The 23,408-nt window shown below is 49.9% G+C and overlaps 1 protein-coding gene across 31 annotated transcripts in view; it reads right to left on the bottom strand.

The window, feature by feature from the left end:
- Positions 1–23,101, bottom strand: part of IFT140 (intraflagellar transport 140) — an 81,652-nt gene extending 58,551 nt beyond the window's left edge. Inside the window, exons 1-12 of one of the 31 annotated variants that reach the window (XM_072754120.1) lie at positions 22,477–22,905; positions 21,563–21,670; positions 20,959–20,975; positions 19,487–19,593; positions 18,662–18,839; positions 14,245–14,466; positions 7,956–8,077; positions 7,643–7,785; positions 5,619–5,794; positions 4,460–4,551; positions 3,773–3,879; positions 2,976–3,121 (exon numbers count right to left, since the gene is read on the bottom strand). In XM_072754120.1, coding sequence (XP_072610221.1) covers positions 2,976–3,121; positions 3,773–3,879; positions 4,460–4,551; positions 5,619–5,794; positions 7,643–7,785; positions 7,956–8,077; positions 14,245–14,466; positions 18,662–18,808 — 1,155 coding nt within the window. In that variant the 5' untranslated portion in view covers positions 18,809–18,839; positions 19,487–19,593; positions 20,959–20,975; positions 21,563–21,670; positions 22,477–22,905. The other 30 variants (XM_072754127.1, XM_025984852.2, XM_072754134.1 and 27 more) reach the window with 30 other exon arrangements.
- Between the last annotated feature and the right edge of the window lie 307 nt (positions 23,102–23,408).

Below are 23,408 nucleotides of genomic sequence, written 5' to 3'. Positions count from 1 at the left end.
ACTTTAGAAAATTTTATAATACTAACACCCAAGTTGTAATGCAATGGGCAAACACTTACATGGCTCTTCTGTCTCATGTCGGTCTTTTTTTTTAAAAAAGATTTTAATTATTTGAGAGAGAGAGAGAACGCGAGAGCACACCCACAGCAGGGGAAGTAGCAGGCAGAGGGAGAGGGAGAAGCAGGCTCCCACTGAGCAGAAAACCCAATGACATGGGGCTTGATCCCAGAACCCTGGGGTCATAACCCGAGCCAAAGGCAGATGCCCAACTGACTGAGCCACCCAGGCACCCCTGTCTTGTGTCTGTTCTTACTGGTTGTTAATTTAGGGATGTTTATTTTTTACAAATGGAGAGCTAGTGGACATGACGTATTAAATTATCTGGCTCTCCCCTGTGATGTGAAATGCTCTTTCATAATTTCATATTAAACTTCCAAATCTTTCTCAGTCTGTTCTGGGATTTCCTACTCCATTCCAGTGATATGTTTATCTGTTCCCGAGTAAGCACATACTGTTTTAATTAATTGCTACAGTTTCGAGATATATTCTGGTTTGTAATTCGGAAACGTTCTGATTCTCTATACATTTTTTTCTTTGGCCCTGTGCCCTCCTAGATGAGTTTATTTTGTTGAATTCTCCCAGAAAAGAAAAGGGTTGTTATTTTTACTGGATGTATAGTAACCTGTACATTTACTTGGGAAGAAATAACACTCTTATAAAACTGAAGCTTCTCTTTAAGGAACACGGTATGCATGTGTCATCCTGTACTTGGTTTCTCATTTATGTCCTTTAGGAAAATTAGTGTGGCTCTTCCTATTACTTCACATCTGAGAAAGTTGTACTTTCTCTACAGATCTGTTAATATTCTATGCTATTTTGAGCTATTTATTTTGACTTAGTTAAGATATTTAACTAATTCGTCCAGAAGCTATTTTTACCTGTGGCCTGAGAGGAGGCTCTAAAGGTAACCCTCAAAGTGCTCTGCGGTGCCCTCAGTGATTTGCTAGGTACATCTTCCTTTCATGGCTCGGCAGGATTAAATAGATTCTGTCTTAGAGGATTATACTCAGCAGGGGTGAGAGACAGGTGAGGACCCTGAGGTGGCAACAGGCAGAACTGGGGGAAAGTAGGAGGAAACAGTCACCTTGTTCTCCAGAAATCACGTGTGAGGCAACACAGTTCAGGAAAATCTGCTAAATCTGGCAAGAACAGTGTCTATGACCCTCGCTGTCCTGCCTCTCCCACTTGGCATGCAGGAGCTCCCCTGGGCAGGCATGGCCAAGAGATCGGCTCCCTGTTCAGCACCCAGGTGGGGCTACAGCATCTTCCTGGGCAGCGTTTCTCATTCCCCCAACTCCATGCTGTGGGGGGTGGGGTCCCTTGGGCTCACAGGGTGCCTGAGAACACTGGGCCCCCATGCCCTTGCCCCAGCTCACTCACACTGCAGATGCTCGGTGCTGGGAGAGGCTACCTGAGAAGACCAGAGGCTGCTGCGTCCAGCTCCCTGCTCACAGAGAGGCAAGTGGCCACTGTCCCCATACCCAAGCTCTGGAGCAGTGACTCAGATTTTTTTTCCCCCAAGGGGAGATGCAGTCCATAGGAATAGAGAGCTCTGACAGGTTCCTCAAAGAAAGTGACCTCATTTGAAACACAATGTGGATAAGTCTAAACCTAAGGATGCTCTTCAAGAGACTGGAGGTTTTAATGGTGGTAAGCTTGAAGAGGAGGCTGGAAGCTTCCTGAGCGCTACAAACTCCACAGCAGGCCAGACCACTGATCAGAGGGCTCTGGAGAAGGACACACCTAGGAGGAATCCTCCTCAGTCAGAACAAACCATAAACCCTGAACTCAAAGAGCACACCTGCCCACATCTCATGGGACTGGACTGTGGTGCAAGCGATGCCCAGGGGTGCTGCAGGAAACCATAGAGCCATCGGCCAGCACCTGGGGAAGCAGAAAGCTTAGCAGCTCAGGGGACAGGACAGTCAGCCCCCAGAGCCATTGGGGAGACCATCCACATGCCCAAGGCCAGCCCTGTGAGAAGTGATGTCAGAGGCTCACACTGCAGAGGAAAGAAACACCACTACAGTGGTCCCACCAAGTCACTAAACAAATAAACAAGCAAACAGCGGCAACATGCCCCAAAGGAGACCATCCACATGCCCAAGGCCCCCAAATACGGACCATCACCAGAAAGACAGTATTTACAAGGAAAAAAAGCATATGCTCAAGAGAAATAAAATCATTAAGTCCACAATTAAAGTTGTACACAAATGTTCACAGTAGCAGAGTTCACAAAGTCCAAATGTGGAAACAACCCAAGTGTCTGCAGACAGCCGGAAGGATAACAGAAGGTAGTCTGTCCCCATCCCTGTCCCTGCCATGGGTGCTACTCAGCCATAAAAGCAACGCGTTGCTGCCATGTGCTGCTGAGCGGTCAAACCTGGAAAACATGATGCTCGGTGACAGAGACCCGACTAAAAAGCTACGGATTGCACGCATCCATGTCTACAACATGCCCAGATAGGTGAGCCCACAGGGACAGAAAGCAGAGGAGTGTCTGCACAGAGGAAGAGTGGGGGTGGGGGAACTGCTGAATCACACAGGCTCTCCTTCTGGGGCGCTGATAGTGGTCTAAGAGGCATTATGATGGCTGCAAAACTCTGAATATACTAAAAGAAAATTGGGGGATACCTGGGTGGCTCAGTGGTTGAGCAAAATAGGTATGCTACAGAGCTCGATAAAGCTGCTTTCAGGGTAGGTAGATAGGTGATAAAGGGATGGGTACACAGGTAAGATACAGATGACTACACGGCCACAATCCCAGACCCACCATCTGAAAGCCCAAAGCCCTTTATTCTATTGTTGCTATTTTTACATAGTCTTAAGGTGCATAACTGACAAAAATAGTTAAAAACCAATCACTTCCTCTACTTTTGCAGAATGAGAGCGCCCTGCACCCTGGTGGCTTGTACCTTAATCTGTGTGATGTTGCCTTCGAGCTCACTAGGGGTCTGAAAAATCCACCTGTCCTTGCCCTCTGCCACTCGGCTGCTCTGGGGGCCTGGCAGTTTTCTCCACATGGCTACTCGCCCTTTATCGGTGCCCGCTGCCAGAAGACCTATCGGTAAAAACAAAGTTCACGGGAATTGAGTGGAAGGTTAAAAGCAATAGGAAATCTCTCTTCCCTGACCATGGCTCTGAAATATCCGGGCATCAGCCCCCTGCCCAGTGACCTCCAGTTCTGTACCTGTTCCCACCTGGGAGGATGGTGCTGGGGGGGTGTTGGTGCTATTTTCTGTCAGTCTCCAGGAGACCAGGGGCCTGTCTGCCTGTCCAGGGCAGTCCGCTTGTTCGGGGCTGCTTCCCCAGGGCTAACATGGCACTTAGCGCTCAGCAGGCACATCTTCTCCTGTTTCTCTGGCCTCCTCTGTACATACACGCGTGCGCGCGCACACACCCATGCATACGAGGACATACACAAGTATTTTTAATGTTTCCCACACTTTTTCTTGTGGTTTCCAGAGAGAAGAGAGGTCAACTGCATGTAACTAGGTTGGTCACCCTTTCGAGCCAGCCCCTTGGCCTTCATGTATGCAAGCAAAGCTGTACTGTCACTTTCTCATTTCCGAGTGACTCTGTTCAAGTGACTCACAGTCACTACCGATTCGCCATTCTTTGAAGAGCTGCAGTCCTGTCATCGTTCTGCAGCCCCCAGAGCGAGGCTGAGGCCACCTCCCTCCCACTCTTGCACCTGCCAGAGAAGTCTCACCTTTGGTTTTACAGTAAGAAACACAGTTTATATTCTCAGCTTTTTCAAAACCAAACTTCTCTGCTGGACTCAGCACGTAATTCTCTCCACCTTCTAGATCCCAGAATCTACAATGAAAGGAAGAGAGCTCCCTTCAGGGACCGCGTCAGTGGCTGCCCTCAGCCCTGAGGGTCCTGCTCAACTTGCAGAGCCATCCGGAAGCAAGCACGCCCTTGGGACTCTGATATGAACGGACTGCCAGCAATATGTTTACATCTATCCAATGCCATGTTTGTAATCAAAGGGAGCAGGGGGCTGGTGTGTGACACCAGCTCACGAGAATGAAGGAACTCCAACCACATGCAGTAACACGAGGGACCTCCCCCCCACATCACACAGAACTGAAGCAGCTGGATAAGTAAACACAACACATGATTCCATTTACACCAAGCTAAAAAAAACAGGCCAAAGATCCACACACAGACATCAGGACAGTGAGGAGCCTACACTGTGAGGGCAGAGTGGGGATGCCTGGGGTCTGTGGTATCTTTGCTTTTCAATCTCAGACCTGGTTATATGGACGTGTCCAATTTGTGAAAGGTCATTATAATCCATATTTTTCTGTATGTATGCTACACTCCAATAAGAATATTACTCCAAAGAGACTGGATGTTAATGGCAGTGCTCACTGAGGAGCCAGGCTCTTACCTGAGAACAGGTTCCCCTATGGCGGTCACAAGCACGCTGCCTTCTATCAATGCAATGTCTGCCCGGCAACCTGTCTTCCCGCTCAACTTCACCTGATAACGAGAAATAACCCAAAAGAAGCATGTTGCTCTCACCAGCCCGGTGTCTCTGATGTGTGTGGTGCCCTGGTGGAGACTTGACAGCTGGGCAGGTGCAGCGTGGGTGTGGACATGGGGAAGGTGGCCTTGACTCTGCAGTACTACACTTTGTTGGGTATTAAGTGGTTAATAATTACAGCTGCTGTGGGCATGGCACCTGGTAAGTGACCACCAAGCTGAGCCGAATTAGGGCCTGGCCACATCTCTCGAGCAGCTGTCTCGACCCCGTTCTGCAGAGAACAAACCTGCCCAGGGTCCCCCGGCCAGTGAGCGGCTCAAGGGGATCTGAACCCAGGTCCACGGGACTCAGGGACTCTATTTCCAACTATTGTGCCAGGAACACAGAAATGCCAGTGTGAACACCGACTTACAAAAATCAATCAGCTCTGTAATCTACAAGAGTATCTTTAGGGAAAGTCCAGAATTCTCAGAGGAACACAGATTCCTCTGGTACAAACCAGGGAACCAGGAGGGCAGGGAGGACCAGTCCTTGGTGAGCTGCACACTTCGAGCAGCATCCAGTGCCGGGGCATGCCCCACAGCATCCTCCCATCAGCAAGAGCCCAGGGCGGAGCTGAGAGGCACCTGCACGGGGGTCTCACTGTTTCCCAGGAGCCACAGCCAAACATCTGCTACCCAGGAGGGAGACTGACCCTCGGGCAAAACCACCTATGTGTGTGCTTGGGCCAGGGACAGCTGTGATAGAAGCGAGGACGCTCATCTACGCACAGATGGGAAGCCAGATCATGTCCCCGTCCCACCTATTTCCACCCCGAGGTCAAATGAGCCATGGCAAGGTAAGCGGTTCTTCTGTGTCACAGGAGAATATACAGGTTGTGAGCCAGCCACTCGAGGGGGCGCAGGCCTGAGCGAGCCCAGAACCTCCCACCCCTGTCCAGTGACGCCTGCAAAGCTCCTGGCAACTGCGCCGTGTAGGTGATGCCACTGGACAGCTCTGTCGGCGTGGTGTGGCAGGTTTGGCCTGGCCCTGGCCGAGGCCTGCTGCCCACTGTCCCACCTACCTTCATCACTTCCTCTGCTTTGCCCTCGGGCCTCACCGCGTACAGAGACAGCAGCAGGTTCTGCGTGACCACCACCAGGGCCTCCCTCTTCTCGATGTAGAAGAGTGTTTGGATGGAGCTGTCTGTGGATGCCACCTGGGTGCTCTTCCCTTTCTCATCCACGTAGAGCACTGTCCCTAAGGGCAAAGGGGTCAGTCCAGGGGGCATGGCACTTGCCTGCGGCACTCATATCTACTTACAGACCTTTGCAAAATAAACATCCTCATCATAAAAATTCACAAATAAAACATTTTAAAAACATCCGCACATGACCTCCCAGGCCGTCTCTGAGGTCACTTCCACCATTTCACCCCGCTGTCCATTCTCCGGGTTGCCACCTGCTGAGGCCCAAGTGATGGCCCTCCCACACGGCTGGCTTTCCTGGTGGCACTCTTTGTATCCATAGGCACGTCTCCCACCCCAGAGGCCTCTCTTCCCTTGCCCTGCCTGGCCTGCCAGGTCCTCCTTGCCCTCCAGGTTCCCTTTGGGCTTCTGAATCTGGGGGGGAGTCTCCTGGGAGTGCCTGAAACAACTCATCTCGGCTGCGCAAACCTCCTTTTTTTTTTTTGTTTTTTTCAAACATCCTCATTCTCCCGGCCTCCTCTTATCTGTTTCCAGGGAATACTTGGCTTCCCATTCAACTGGCAGGCTCGAGGTTGTGCAGGGGCCCATGGTCGGCACGACATGACCACGCCGACACTGCCTCTGCCTCAGTGAGCATCGGTGGCAGGCTTGGCGACACACTCTCAACGTGTTCACGCAGCTGATATTTGCAGTGAGCTTGCAGGCAGCGGTCTGACAAGGGGAGATCTGCCCCCGAAGCCCACAGCTGCTGCCTAAGGGACAGGACCGACCCCGCCAGAGCCAGGCCTGTCCCCACTGCACACCTGTCTGCTGGGCCCTCTTCGCACATCATCTTCTTGACTCCTTGCCAGGGGGGCCTTGTGCTAGCATCTTCCCCACACTGCCCGAGGCTCCATGCCCACTCCTATCCCTCAGGACTTCCTCAAAGTTCTCTCCACCAGCTGTCCCCTTATCTCCAGAAACAAAGGTATCTCTATTTGAAAAGTGACAAAATGGGATCCCTGGGTGGCGCAGCGGTTTGGCGCCTGCCTTTGGCCCAGGGCGCGATCCTGGAGACCCGGGATCGAATCCCACATCAGGCTCCCGGTGCATGGAGCCTGCTTCTCCCTCTGCCTGTATCTCTGCCTCTCTCTCTTTCTCTCTGTATGACTATCATAAATAAATAAAAAAAAAAGAAAAAAAAAAAAAAAGAAAAGAAAAGTGACAAAAGCCCCAGCCCCTGGCAGCTATCCTCTGCTCTCTTTTCCCATCAGGGCTGAGTTGCGTGGAAGCACATCCTCCAGAAGCTCAGCATCTTCGGGAAGCTCACTTCCTTAATCTCGCTTCTGCAGCACACATACGTGTGAGTGTCCTCCACGAGCGTAAACCACTCTTCTGTCCCCTTACCCCATACTGCACTTATTGGCTGTCACTGGCCTGTCTCTCTGCTGACGCTGAGGATTCTGAGTCCAGAAGGTGGACTCGACACTGACCATCCGCCAAGGCTGGCTGGTGGCTGCAGATGAAGCCGGCGCCCGTCCCGCCCGCCGCTCTCCCTCCCAAGCTCAGCCAAACAATGACAGGTAAGGGTGCTTCCCCATCACGCAGAGTGGGCAGCAGGACCGCAGCACTGTCCGTCCTGCCGGGAGCTGCCCACGTGAGCAGTCAGGGAGTCTGCTGACGGGCAGCCCCGTCATGAGAGCCCTTTGAATGCAAGCAAAGCCCATTCGTCTCTATCAGGACAAAGTGAGGCCCTTCTTTGAACACTGGATAAGTAGCCGCCGAGGGCTGCTAACGCATCGCTCCACAACGGGCACACACACAGCCTTCTGTTTGATGCAGAAACATCATCTCTTTGTTTAAAATCCTTACCAGACCCTACAATGCTTCTTCATCCTAGAATCCCCACCTAAGTCTCTCACCATCCATCAAGCTGACAAAGAATGATAGTCCCTCTTGAGATCCCATTTTCAGGAAACTTCCAAAGCCACTTTTCCTCCAGTTAAACATGTCCAGGGCTCTCTCATCACCGCTCACAGCTGCCTTCGCCAACTGAACAAGGTCCCTTTGAAAGGCAGACATGACGGGAAGTCAGGATTCCTTCTAGGAAGGTGTTGTCACTACAGATGTGCTCAGAGCAGCAGGAGGCTATGACTCGGTAAGGAGGAGCCACGGCCTGCCCCGCACCAGCACCGAGGGAAGTAGAGATAAGGCCACCACAGGAGCTCTACTTACTTGCCAGGAGGGGGGAGCCGGAAGATGCAGTGAGTTAGGGGTTTTCCATGGTCGTGTTTCAGCAGGGGCGTCCCTTGTACTCGACCTCTTTGGTCCAATCTCCACAAGAGCAGGACACCAAGCTGGAAAACCCAACACCGTGGGGAGGAGACACATTCTCACAGAGTGACCAGTGTAAAGCAAGAGTTATGCTGTGCCACTGCACACAGGCTCGTTCCTCTTCAACAAAACTACAAAACTGCTACACATGCACTGCTGACTACAAATCATTAAAAAATATTCCACGAAGAAACCAGAAGCCTTTCTGTGTGCCCTCTGCTATCCTTATTCCCTGGAGAGAACAACAGTCACATGTCCAGCTTTTAAAACTCAATATTAGAATAGATTCAGGTTTGTAAAAAGTGGCAAGGTTGGGGCACCTGGGTGGCTTAAGTATGTTAAGCATCTGCCTTCAGCTCAGGTCATGATCCTGGGGTCCTACAGGGGGGATCAAGTCCTACATTAGGCTCCCTGCTCAGCGAGGAGTCTGCTTCTCCCTCTCCCCCTGTCCCTGCTCATCTGCTCTCTCTCTCTCTCGCTCACTCTGTCTCTCAAATAAATAAATAAAATCTTTAAAAAAAAAAAGTGGCAAGATCATTCAGAGAAGTCCCATTGCCTACCTTGAGCTTCTCTTATTAGCAGATCCGTACTTATGTGGTACAGCTCTCAGGATCAATCAGCCGATACTGACCTACTGTATTAACTAGAACTGTGCTTTAATTACATTTCCTCAGTTCCTCCCTAATGCCCGCTTTTTGTCTCAGGATCCCCTTCGGGAGCCACAGAACATTGGGGTGTCACATCTCCTTAGGCCTCTCTGGGCAGAGATAGCGTCTCTGACCCTCCGGCGTTGAGGACTGCACAGGGCTGCTGCGGACGTCCCTCTACTGGGACTCGGCTCATGCTCTTCTCACGCGACTGGACTGGGCTGTGGGTTTGGGGAGAAGGCCAGAGATCACGTGCCCTTCTTGTCACGGCATGTCAGGATCGGTGTCGTTGCCATGACGTGTCTGTGCAGCTGCTGTCCCTCCCCTCCCGGCTGAGGTCTCATCTGTGACCTTGGCCCCAGTGAAGTCCTTCTTCTTTCTCCTCCTTTCAGTCCTGTACTGTTTGGAAGGAAGTCACCTCCTCGGGCATGAACTATCTACATAAATCATTTGGGGTTCCTCAGCATGGAGATCTGTCTCTTCTCCACCACTGACTTAATTATTAAACCACACAGTTATAGCATGACTGATGTCACAGACGTTGACTTGACTTCAGGTTACAATCTAGCATTGCTTTGTTTATGTTGATGTTCCAGCTTTGGCCACTGGAGGTCTTCCGTTAGCTCCTGTGGGCCTCTGACACCCCGTACTGAGGGTTTTGCGAGCACTTCCTAATTTTCTGGTGCTACAGATTCTTTTAGGCTCACTGGCCCCAGTCCTACAATCAGCCATTTCTCCAAGGAGCCCTGGCTCCTGTTATTGGAGGAAACCCAAAGAAACCAGCATCTGGGTGCCAGGTATACCACACATTCAGTTTTTAAGTCATGAAGTTCTCAAACTGAGGATGCCAACCAGCGCTAGAGGTAACGGTGGAGAGACAGTGCCATCAGCACCGGCCCGGGAGGCCTCCGGCTGGGATGCAAGCTACACTTTCCCAAAGAGTACTACTTCCATCTGAATCCATTTGCAAGGGGCCCTTTGCTCTGAGGCTCAAGCGATCCTCAAGGTGCTCCTCCCACTCAAGGTCAGTGGACAAAGGAGTGCCTGCACTCTCCCTCCTACCCTTCTTTCAATCTGCAGGTACTCCAACATCCCCACAGGCAGGCCAGGGAGGACGACTGTATCGCAGATAGGAATTGTGGTTTCCGAATGCAGATGATCCTTGAACAACTCGGGTCTGAACTTCCTGGGTCCACTTGTATGTGGAATTTTCGCGGCAAACACAGTATAATGCTCTAAATGTATTTGCTCTTCCTTATGAGGTTCTTACCATTTTCTTTATTCTAGCCTACTTCATCGTCAGATCAGTACGTAATACATGCGACACACAAATTATGTGTTTGTTTTTTTAAAGATTTTATTTATTCATGAGAGACACAGAGAGAAAGGCAGAGACACAGGCAGAGGGAGAAGCAGGCTCCTCACAGGGAGCCAGATGCGGAACTCGATCCCAGGACCCCAGGATCATGACCTGAGCCGAAAGGCAGACACTCAACCACTGAGCCAGCCAGGTGTCCCCACAAAATATGTGTTAATTGACTATTTATGTTATTGGCAGAGCTTCGAGTCAACAGTAGGCCATTAGTAGGTAAGTTTCAGGGGGGGGGCAGAGTTCTACTGATTTCTGACCGGGAGGGAGATGATACCCTGAACCTCCAAGTTGTTTGAGAATTAACTATGAGAATCAACTGTAACGTTGGCCTTAAAAAGCAATTTGCACAGTAAATCTCTCAGAAAAGTTACAATGAGTCGAATGTGCTCTACCTCAGGTTTCTAGATAACCAGGATTAGGCTGAGACAAACCCTGAGTCTCATCCTCCTGACGGCAACTTTACTCAACACAATTTTATGCAATCAGACTTAGACAAGTCCCCCCGGAAGGCAAGAAAGTTACTCCTGAAGGCAAGAAATCAGCCCTATGCAAGAGCAACTGAAGAGGACTTCGGGGCTCCACCCAAGGGCAGGGTGGGCTGCCAGGATGACCAACTGCTCATCAGAGGGCTCAAGTTTCAGGCCCACCCTGACCTCCAGGGAGGGGACGGCCCCCCTACCCCATCCCATTGAATCCATCGCAAATGACCAATGACTTAGTCCATCAGGACTACACAGTGAAGCCTCCTTAAATACCCAAAAGGACTGGGTTCAGAGAGCTTCCAGGTAGCTGACCACCTGGCAGTGTGGGGGGAGTGGCGCCTGGAGACCCCTGGGAGCTCTGTGCCCACCCCAGGCCTTGCCCTGTGTATCTCTTCATCCAGCTGTAGATTCGTCTCCTCTATCCCACCCTCTGATAAACTGATAACATGAGCCTGAGCCGCTCTAGCCCAACTGGAAGAGCCTAAGGAGGGGGTCTTCCACTGTAGCCTGTAGTCAGAAGCACAGGACTGGGGACTGGCAGCTGGGGTGGCGGTGGGGGCGGTTAGGTGGGGCCAAGCCCCTCATCTGTGGGGCTGATGCTGTCTCTGGGTGCACGGTGTCAGGACTGAGCTGAACTTTGGGCACCCCGTGGTATCTGAGGAATCCCAACTGCCACCATGCTGGAACTGGCTCTGGGAACCTAAAAGAAGTTCTTTAATAGTTTACACTGAAGCTGTCCAGAGCTATATCGCCATGTACGAGGTGTCCTGATGCTCGCAACCAGCTCTGTGAGTGTGCAGGGAAACAAGACTTGTTCCAGGTGCTGTTTTCACCTTTACTATGGAGCTTCTTCTAATGGACACTTTGGACAGCATTCTCCCAGTGCCCCTTTTCCAGGCTGACTGTGTCCATGTGGTCACTGGCCCCAAGCTGGGTTTGGGACAGAGGAGGGGATGGTGTCTCTGGGTGGATGGTAGGGTGAATGCCTTAGTTTCCAGCAGCTAAGGGTGCTGCCTTGTGAACGGGGTGAGACAGGGGAGAGAGATGGCTGTGGCACAAGGGGCACACTGCAGGAACATGTATGCCCACTGGTACCCCACTCTTGGTCTAGACGTCCTGAAGCCAGCTGTCCTCCTGTCCTGGAAACTGTGGGACATTCCACTGGCCTCAGATTAAGTGTCCCCCCCTTACTTCAGGTAGTTTGGGTTGGTTTCACTGGTAACCAAACACACCCTAACCAAAACAGTCTCTGGTGGGAGATGAAGACCTTCAGTCAAGCCTGGTAAGGAGGGCTCTCGGCGGTGCAGCACTCTAAGTGCTCATTAATTTGTTACTTCTCTTCCTGCTTGAACCTGTTATTAAATCAGGACTAGTGCCACCTTAGATTTTCTTGGAAGGACCAGGATTTCTGTTCTTAAATATGTTGACTCAAAGGGCTTCGAGAGCACAAACCTGGGTTTACTTGCATGCCTGAGGAAACTGCTTTATAAGCGATTTCTTAATATAGTCAAGATTAAGATAAAATTTGATGATATCGAGTTCTTTCATTCCTACAGAGGATCTGCTCAGTGTCCCACAGCAGGGAGAGGGGAAAGATCACCAAGGAACTAGAAGTCTGAGGGCAGGCAATGTCATTAGTGGGAACTGAACTGAAAAACAAGAAAAATCTAGAAAAAAGGGGAACAAATTGATACCAAAATGGGCAAGTAATTTGATCAGAAAGGATACATAACTGGCTCTTCCAAGTAATAGTCGCTCTTTATAGCAAGAGAAATGCAAACTAGGACGTTCTAACATGGCACTTTTGTAAGATTCTGAATTTGGGTCCAGCTGTCTGTGGGGGACACACTAGTGTGTAGGTGGGAGCTGGAAGTAGCCCCACAGAAGGAGGCTTGGGCACCCACCACTAATGCTCATGCCCTGGGACCCGGCCACCTCACTTTGAGGAGTTTCTCTGAACTTCCCCCCATGCCTGAAACAACATAAGTAGAAGTTTACCCACCGCACCTCTGTTTAGCAAAAGACTGAAAACCATCGAAGTGCTTATCAGCAAGAGCTGGCAAAGGACATGGTAACAGGCTCACGTACTGACATACAGACTCAGATGGAAGGAAGCTCACAGTGAACAAATGTGGAGATGTGTGCAAGGTAGGCGTAAAATGAAAAAGCCAGAAAACAGGGCAGTGCACATCATGCACTGTCACTTCTGTGAAGACGAAGGAGACTGTGGTATTTCCTCCGTGTGGTATTTCCAGCCCAAACTGCCTCGTCTAAAGAGGACTGCGAGGAAACGATCCAGCAAGTCTCAACTGAAGGACATTCTACAAAATAACCAGTCTGGACTCCTCCAAATGTTGGGGTCACCAAAGACCAAACACAAGAGAGGAGGAGAGGACAAGACCAGGGAACAGTTCATAATTAAGGAAAACTAAAGAGAATGGACAGTGAAACACAAGGCATGGTCCTTGACCAGACTCCAGATTAGGACAAAATCCACCACAGATGTGACAGGACAACTGGAGAAATTAGGAAGTGGCCTGCACGCTGGGTGCCGACTTTAGTGCCAGTCTTCCAGAAAGTGAAAGCCATGGCACAGCTACGTGGAGATGCTTGTCCTTAAGAGAGCAACGCCAAAGGACTGGGGTGGGGAGCAGTATGATATCTGTTACAAACTCAAATAGAAAAAGTAGAGAGAAATAGAAAAAATAGAGGGTAAAAAACAGAAAACAGATGTAACAAAATGGTTAACAACTAGTGAATTTACATAAAGGATATACGGTGTTCCCTATGCTATTCTTTCAATAACTGTAAAAGTTTGTAATTTTTCAAAACTGGAAATTGAGGAAAGAATGCATTTGTATGTGCTGGTGAGCATCTGAAGAAACAGGAGAAGCTTCATGAAGCTGTGGGCACTAGAGAGTTGGTGGGAGGGGAAAGGAGTGGATGGGGCGGGGTTGGAGATTCTCGTCACGATATATATTCCTTTTCATACTTTTCGGACTTTGAGACACATAAACGTGCTACCTGGCACGTGTGACACGAATCAGCATGTCGTAAAATTTCTGCCCTAGGTCTGTGAATCAATTTAGTTAGAGACCACGGTTTCTCAACCTGGCAATGATTAACACTTTAGGCTGGAAAATTCTCTGGTGTGGGGTCTGTCCTACGCATTACAGGATGTTGAGCAGTATCCCTGGTCTTCACCCACTAGATGCCAGGACATGCCCTGCCCCGCCACCACTCTGACAACAAAAAATATCTTCTTGGTTTTGGCTCAAATGTTCCCTGGGGGCAAAGTGGCATGGGGAAGAAGCCCTGAGCTATACAGCAAGGACCAGGGACTCCCAGGAATGAAGAAGCAAGCTTAGGGAAGCTAGTGATTCAGGGGAGCCATCAAAGTGATAATACCTGAAACAGTCACTCTGACTTTATGAATATAGTTTCCTAGAAAAGTTAACTTAAATAATTACAGACCCACCTCTGCTACAGCATGGGATGGTAGACTGCAATTTGCAAACCTTGCTTCCATATGAAACAGAATCTGCCATGACATACAGCAAGATCAACTGAACTCAGCAACCACATATTCCTAAAATTTTGGTCTTTAACAGCCTTCCCAACAAGTGTCCCAAAGAGCACTGAAAGGGAAGCGTAGAGATCTGGCATTAGCATCAATCACGTCTGCTTACCCTGTCCCCTGACACAAGGCAGTTGCCGTTGGGGCTCCACTTGAGAACGGTGATATCGGTGGTATGTGTCGGGGGGACCGCATGCTGCTCCTTGTCCTGCTTATTAAACACCGTCACTTCCCCAGTCTCCCAGCCAACAGCAAGGATCGGTCGTGTCGGGTGCCAGCACAAGGAAGTGACCCGGAATGACCTCTCAATATGTGTATCGGACACATGCTCACCCTACAACAGGCAAGAGGTAAATTCTATATTATAAAGAGACAGCTATTTTGGGAATTTCTGGCTAATCAATATTGAAATCAGCTAGAAGATATAAAAAGCTGTTTTTGTTTTGTTCTTAAAATCTTACTGTTTTATTTGATGGAGAAAGGGAGCAAGTGAGCACACAGTGGGAGTGGCAGAGGCAGAAGGAGAAGCAGGCTCCCTGCTGAGCAGGGGACCCGAGGATCACGACCTGAGCCTAAGGCAGATGCTTCACTGACTGAGCCACCCAGGTGCCCCTATAAAGAGTTGTTTACTAAGAAATGTTGAACTTAATTTTCACAGAAACACCAAGCTGGCCCTTAGCTACGCTCTGAAGGCACACGGTTAACACTCAACCTACCGCGCTGACGAGCTTAGTAAGGAGTATGACCTCATACAAGGGCTTGGTTGCTAGCTAGCATTTTTTTTTTTTTAATTTATTCATGAGAGACACAGAGAGAAAGAGAGAGAGAAGCAGAGACACAGGCAGAGGGAGAAGCAGGCTCCATGCAGGCAGCCCCAAGTGTGGGACTCGATCCCGGGTCTCCAGGATCACACTCTGGGCTGAAGGTGGTGCTAAACCACTGAGCCCCCCGGGCTGCCCATTAACTACCATTTTAATGGCTTCCAACGCAACTTTATTTCCAAAAACAAGCAGTGGGCCAAAAAGTCAAGTCTGTTGATCCAAGATACTTTTTTTTTTTTAAGACTTTATTTATTTATTAATGAGAGCTAGAGAAAGCGCGCATGCGCGGCAGAGATACAGGCAGAGGGAGAAGTAGGCTCCACACAGGGAACCGGACGTGGGACTCGATCCCAGGCCCCCAGGGTCAGGCCCTGGGCTGAAGGCGGCGCTAAACCACTGATCCACCTGGGCTGCCCTGATCCAAGGTTCTAAGTGCAATCTCTTGGGTGACCCCCAGCGCTTTTTCAGGGTCTGCAAGGCCGAAGTTATTTTCAGCCCCCTCTCACTTACAGACTGTTCCAGAGAGAGTTTATAAGAGTGAGGAACTGTGTGCAGGGAGGAGGACATCAGATAAAGATCCAAGAGCAGGCGGGTGTTACTATGACCCTAGCTGCTTCGCTGAAGTTGCAGGGGTGACAGTGAGCCTGCAGAGGGTTGAGAATCGAGTCCTGCGTCGAGCTCCCCACAGGGAGCCTACTTCTCCCTCTGCCTGTGTCCCTGCATTTCTGTGTCTCTCATGAATAAATAAATAAAATCTTTTTTTAAAAAAAGGGGTCCAGGGGATCCCTGGGTGGCGCAGCGGTTTAGCGCCTGCCTTTGGCCCGGGGCGCGATCCTGGAGACCCGGATCGAGTCCCACGTCAGGCTCCCGGTGCATGGAGCCTGCTTCTCCCTCTGCCTGTGTCTCTGCCTCTCTCTCTCTCTCTCTGTGTGACTATCATAAATAAATAAATAACAAAATACAAACTAAAAAATAAAAATAATAAAAATTAAAAATAAAATAAATAAATAAATAAAGGGGTCCAATTCTTGGTTTTGGCTCAGGTCAGGATCTCAGGGTAGTGAGATCAAGCCTTGCATTGGGCTCCACGCTCAGTGGAGAAGCTGGTGGGGATTCCCTCTCCCTCTCCCTCATCCCCTCCTGCTCATTCCCCCCTCCCCAGTACATAAATAAATCTTTAAAAAAAAGAAAAAAGAAAAAAGATGTGTTGAAGTCCTAACCTGGTGCCTGTGACCTGACCTTACTTGGAAAGAGTCTCTGTAGGTGATCATTAGGATGGGCCCAAACCCGATGGCTCGCGTCCTTATCAGGAGAGGAAAGGGAGAGGGACACACAGAGGAGACACATGGGACCACAGAGGCCACGGGGTGATGCAGGTACCAGCTGAGGACTTCTGAGGAGAGCCGGCTGCCACAAGAATCCAGGACAAGGCCTGGCACCCGTCCTCCCCAAGGGCCTTCAGAGACCGCGTGGCCCTGACTTACTTCAGACTTCTGGCTTCCAGAATGGCAAGGCCATACATTTGTGTCTTAAGCCACCTGCCTTGTGGTAATTTGTTACGGCAGCCACAGGATGCCAGGAGTTTCCAATGGCCAGTGTGGCCAATAGGACTGGACCAGGGTGCACAGACAGCACAGAGGGGCTGTTTCTGGTTAGGGGCAGGGACTGATCGTGGAATCTATTTTATGTCCCTAAATATGGCCCCAAGGCTAAGGAGCAGGGCTGAAACAATTATCTACATCACAGCACTCTTTTTTTTTTTTTTTTTTTATAGGACTCATAATACTGAGACTCTACCTCAGGAAGCAGTGATACACATAACACACACATGCACCAAGTACCACACATGCACCACACATACCACACTCACACCACACGTATACATGTATACCACATATTACATACCATACACACCACATATATATATATATATACCACATACCACACATGCAACACACACCATACTCAGTCCACATATATACACACCACATGTCACATATGCAACACACACTATATACCATACATGCACCGCACACACATACCTACACATGTACCACATAACATACACACCTCATACCACACATGCACCACATACCACGTACTACATACACCATACATACAGACCACACACACGTATGCAATATACACATACACCACATGCGGACACACATGATATATACCACACACATCACATACCCCTTAGTGTACACACATATAACACACGGCACATACACCACATACCATACATATGACATGTCACACACATCACAGCCCCCACATAGACACCATATACAACAGGATGCACCCATCACATACTACAAATTGTAGCATACATAAACACCATACACATCACATACCCATCACACGACACACATACCACATGCATACACACTACATACCACACACATGCACAAACATATCGCACATTTCCCTCACATGACATACAGAACATATACCACTCACACCACACATACATCAAGTACCATAGACACCACACAACATGCACGTACCACATTACACCACATACCACACATGAAACACACACCCCATCTACTCACACATACAAGCACCACATTCCACATACTATACACACTACACCTATCATATACCACACACACAACACATGTATATCACACACCAGATGCCACACATGGCACACACACACACCAAATACACATTAAAGACATACCACATGCCACACAACCACATACCACATGTATACCACATACATGTATACCACACAGTCACATAGCAGACACATGACACAACATATACACACCAAAATCACGTGACATACACATCAAATACAAACAAACCACATGTACCACATGCTACATACACACCACACACATATATATCACACAACACATAAACACCACATACATACATACCATATACCACATGTGACACATACCACTGTCCACACCACACATGATGTACATACCACATACCCACCACATACGTACTCACCACATACCCATTATATACATACTTACCATATGACACACATACCACACACACCACATACCCACATATGCATACTACATACCACACACATCACATGCCACACACGTCCCACATACCACACATATACATACCACCACACCATATACCACACACATATCACATATCATACCTGACACACACATATTACCACATATACTACACGACACACACCACATCCCACATACATGGCACATACTACCTACCACAGACACCACATAACACAGACCATATGCACATATATCACACACATATACACCACATAACACACGTATGATACATAACACACACACCACAAATACCACATACAACACACAGGACACATACACAGCACATACTACATACATCACATACCCCTCACACTATACACATTACATACCACAAGCTCCACATACCACACATGTACCCTACCACACATGACACACACCACACATATACCACATACTACACACCACACACAGGCGCACACACACAATATATCCTCTCCATGGCACACATGACACAGACATCACACACATGCATGGATGTACTCCACACACAAGGCACACACAACACGCACACAACCCATACTGCAATACATTATACTCACGTACATACTCCCCACATGAACACACCACACAATGCACATGCACACACATGGGAGAACAAAAAGAACATAAGAGCCAGAAGCCCCAGAAGTCAGAAACATGGCTTCCTAGGACTCACTTGTTCCAGATATATATCCACGTTGCCTCCTGCGATCCTGCTGATGGAGGCAACTGCCAGGAATGGATGAACAGGGTGCCAATGGATGTGGGAAGGAGACTCGACAGAGTCTGGGGCTTCTATTCGGTGGTCAAAGTAGAGGGCCATGATGAAACTCGGATCTAGTCAGGGCTGAAACCTACAGGGAAGAAAACAGCTAAGTCCTGTTGCTTTTGAACAATAAGAAGAAATGACTGTACATAGAATTAGGAAAGAGAAGCATCACAAACCTACCATCATAACACACTGCAACTTACAAATGCCCCTTAAGATGATGTGGAAGAGATCTCTAACAGGGTTAAAAATGTATAATTAGAATCAAGAAATTGGACCTGAATGATGCAGGGTGTGATGGAAAAGAATAAAACACTGCCATCAAAATAGTAAGAAAAAGTCTAGTCACCTAGTCCACTAGGTTTACCTAGTGCATAAACCTTGATTATTCATTCCAGCCATAATAAAGACAATTTGCATTTCTATAGCTGACCTTTAAGCAAAAATTTCACACCAAGCAGAAGCAAAACTGCTTCACAGAAATACATAGGAAAAGCTAGGATTCAATTCGTGAAAACCAAAGCCCATCTACTACCTCTGGCTCTCAGATGGTAGAAGGCAACAGGGTTCCTTTGTTAGAAAATCAAGAAAACAAAGACGTGGCACTTGTAGGAAAGCTGAACTTGATTAGTTTCCCCAAATTAACATCTTTCTTCCCTAGAAAAGATGTGCTTATTGCCCCTTTGCAGAAGGGGTAGGATGGTGAGTGACAGAATGGTCACTACTGCCCACCTTTCATACCCTGGAGGCACTTTGGGGATCCTAACTGGCAGAGGAGAATATTTGTAGGTTGCTTTGCTCTCATTTAAAATTTTTCAGCGTCATGCCCATTAGGATACCTGTGATTAGAGAAAGAGAAAATAACTGTTGGCAAAGATGTGGAGAAATTGGAACTCTTGCACACTGCCAGTGGGAGTGTAAACGGGGTACAGACGCCATGCACAATAGTATGGCGGTTCCTTAAAACTGCAACACAGAATTACCATATGATTCAGCAATTCCAGATCTGGGTATATCCCCAAAAGATTGAAGGCAGGGACTTGAATAGATCCTTGTACACCCATGCTCATGGCAGCACTATCCACAGTACCAAAAGGTGGAAACAACCCAAATGTCTATTGACAGATGACTGAATCAACACAATATGGCGCATACACAGAATGGAGTACCATCCACCTTGAAATTCTGACATGTTACAACATGGATGAACGGAGAAGATATTTACGTTCAGTGAAATAAGCTGATCACAAAGGGACAAATATGGTGTGTTTTCACCTATAGGAGGGACCTAGAATAGTCAAATGCGCAGAGACACAAAGTGAAGGGGTGAGTACCAGGGCCTGTGGTGCTGGGGGATAGGACTTTGCTGATTGATGGAGACAGGGTTTCTGTTCAGAACATGTTAGTCTTGCTGAAGGATTGTGGGGGATACTTACACAGCATGTCAGTGTGCTTAATGTCACTGATTTGTTTAGGTACAAAAAACTAAAATGGTAAGTTTTATATTACGTATATTTTTTTTAATAATTTTTTATTTATTTATGATAGTCACACAGAGAGAGAGAGAAAGAGAGAGAGAGAGAGGCAGAAACACAGGCAGAGGGAGAAGCAGGCTCCATGCACCGGGAGCCCGACGTGGGATTCGATCCCGGGTCTCCAGGATCGCGCCCTGGGCCAAAGGCAGGCGCCAAACCGCTGCGCCACCCAGGGATCCCTATATTACGTATATTTAACCACAACAAAAACTTGTGCTTTTAGCCATGCAATACTTTACCAGAGGAGGCCTTGAAGGCTCACTCAGTGAAAAGCTACAGGCACGTAGATAAGGATGAACAAGTACCTTTCAGACACTGACGTTTTTCTTATGAATATATATGCTGAATACTTAACAAAGGCACACATTTTGAGGTGGTGTTCTCACGGCCACAGAGTAAACGGCACATATTGGGAGTTCCTGGTGGAGCAGCCAGGCACTGGCTGGAGTGGGAGGGGACAGCTACACTGGCCTGAGCTCCCACTTTGGAGTAGAGTACTTATGCAAACTTTCAAATAAAGTCATTAAAATGGAAAAAAAACCCCACAAAAACCTGGACACTTATATATAGCAAAAGAAAGCTTTCAAATCGAGATTTCACGTGTTGCAGGCAACCAAGGGTCGACATTTTGAGCTATGGGAAATTTGTATTCACATTTAACAAGTTTACCTTATGCAGATATCCACCTGAAAAACAAGTAAAGTTAATTTTGTTAGACTGATAGAAAAAGAATTGCAATAGCGCTTAAAGAAGTTAAACTTGGTTTAATCTCCAACATCATTTTATAGTAAGCATGTATGCTAACAGACCTTAAGTGACTTTTTTTCCGGCCTGGGGTTTTCTCAGAGGCTCTCCCCCCTACATTCCACCTTTAGATACTCGGGAAGCCTCCCTGTGACTTCACTTCTAGGTTGTTCTAGGCTTCTCCCCAGCGTCCCCATAGACCCCTGCACTTCGCTGGGACACAAAAGTGTGGTTGACTGTCCTGCACCTGCAGGGACTACCTGCCCCGCAGGGGTTGGCCCTGGCCGCATCCCCGGAGGGAGGGCAGACGCCCCATATGCGAATATGATAAAGACGTTTACTAGCAAGGAAGGATGCTCTTCAGGTTTTTGTAAGGAGTTGCCAGGCCCCATGAGTCCACAGCAGTCGACTGTTCGTCCTTCCTTTTACTTGTGTTTTAACGTTTTTCTACCACAAAGAAGTACCACCTGCATGATCAAAGAACAAAAGCTACCAAAGCAAACGTGAAGAGAGGACTGGCAACACTGACCTCACCTGACCACACGGATTAGTGGCGGCGGAGCAGAGTCCCGTGCTCTTCCTCTCCTTAAACTCAGGGTCTCCAGAAGAAAACAAAAACATTCGGCAAACGTATAAACTTTGGGGAAAAGACAAAAATTCCCTTTGTTCTAAGCAACTTGCTCAACTCCCCACCAGCAGGGCGCCCCCCCCCCCCCCCCCACCAGGGCTTTAGCGCCACTGGACTCCCCTGAGGAACTCGGCTGAAGGTGTGAGGGACGCAGGGCTGCGGGGGCAGTGGCGCTGTGAGGCGGCGGCGGGGAGGGGGGCGCTGAGAGGAGGGACGCGGGAGCCTGTGAGCAAGGGGTGGGGGGCCTGAGAGGAGGGGCGCGGGGGCCTGTGAGGAAGGGGTGGGGGGGCCTGAGAGGAGGCGGCGGGGGTCTGGGAAAACGCGGCGGGGAGGAGGGTCTGAGAGGAGAGGGTGGGGGGAGCCTGAGAGGAAGGCGCACGGTGGGGGGGCCTGAGGCGAGGGCGCGGGACGGGGGGGGTGTCTGAGAGGAGGGCGCGGGGCCTGAGGAGGGCGCGGGGCGGGGGTCCTGAGCGAGGGGCGCCTGAGGGGAGGGCGCGGGCACGAGGGCTCGCCGCCCCGGGCCCCCCAGCCCCCGGGCACGGAAGCGCAGGGTGGCGGCCTCGGCCGGACGCGGTCGCTGTCCCCGGGGTGGCTGCAGGGCCCGCGGCTGTCTCTTGCCCTCCCGCCCGCCCCCAACGGCGCCCGCGGTGGCCGTCCTCCCGCGCTGACCTCCGACGCCGCGCCCAGCGCCCGCCCGGCCGAGGCCGAGTGGCCGAGGGGAAAGGAGCCGGGAGGCCGCAGGCCTGGCGTCCGCCCGCCGCGCCGTGGCCGCGCTCCCCCGCCGGGGCCGCCCGGGGCCCTTCCGCCGCACTCACCCGGGCCGCGCGGAGGTGCCGCCGCGCGTTGCCGGGACAACGGCTGCGCGCCGGACGCGGAAACAGCCGAAGGTGAGCGCGGCGGACGCCGAGGCCGCCCGAAGCGCTCGAGAGGCCGGAAAGAGCCGAAGACGATCGGGAGTGTTCGTGAGGCGCCGAGGGCCCGGGCGTCCGGGTTGGTCCCCGGCTGCTGCTAGCTCCGCCGCCCGCGTCTCCCCGGGTCGCAGCCGCTGTCTGGAATCAACGATGCCAGGTCGGAACCGGGAGCCAGGAGGTCAGGAGTCGCCTGTCTGCGCACAGCGGGAACGGGTGGCGTCCTTGCAGGTGTGATGAGGACCGGCTCCCGCAGCTACACCTGTCCGAGCGAGTGGGAGGCGCCGACAGCCAGAAGCTCAAGGTGCACCTTCGTGCTGGGCCTCTACGCCGCACACCGTTGGCTGGGCTGCACTTTGTCTCATCTCCAGGAGGAGGGTGTGCTTGGAGAGTATTTCTGAGCAAAGCCAGCGGATTCCAGGTAACTTGACGTGTAGGGACTCCTTCGGCGAGAAGGTGGCAGGAGGGTACGCTCTGCTTTATCGCATCCCGGTCGGAAACCAGCCTGACTCCGGGGACGGGTTGCGTTCCCAGAGGCGCTGCAAGGTGTGCCCTGACCTTTTCCGTCAGGTGGTTTCAACTTCGAAATTGACTTTGAATAACAAAGGAGCGTCTTGTCATTAAAGGAAAAAAAAAGTTGCTACGGCGAAAAGGTACCATTGTTAAATAGATGAAACGATAAAAGAGGAAAGTGCAGATATTACTGGATCGGACAGTTTGGGGTGCTGGATCATATAGGCACAGGGAAGATCCCATTTTTTTAAAATTTTTTATTATTATTATTTATTTATGATAGTCACAGAGAGAGAGAGAGAGAGAGAGAGAGAGAGAGAGGCAGA

The sequence above is a fragment of the Vulpes vulpes genome, chromosome 3 (genome assembly GCF_048418805.1).
Source record: "Vulpes vulpes isolate BD-2025 chromosome 3, VulVul3, whole genome shotgun sequence".
Taxonomy (NCBI): domain Eukaryota; kingdom Metazoa; phylum Chordata; class Mammalia; order Carnivora; family Canidae; genus Vulpes; species Vulpes vulpes.
Note: the sequence above shows the minus strand (reverse complement) of the source record. Positions and strands in the feature narration are given on the sequence as shown.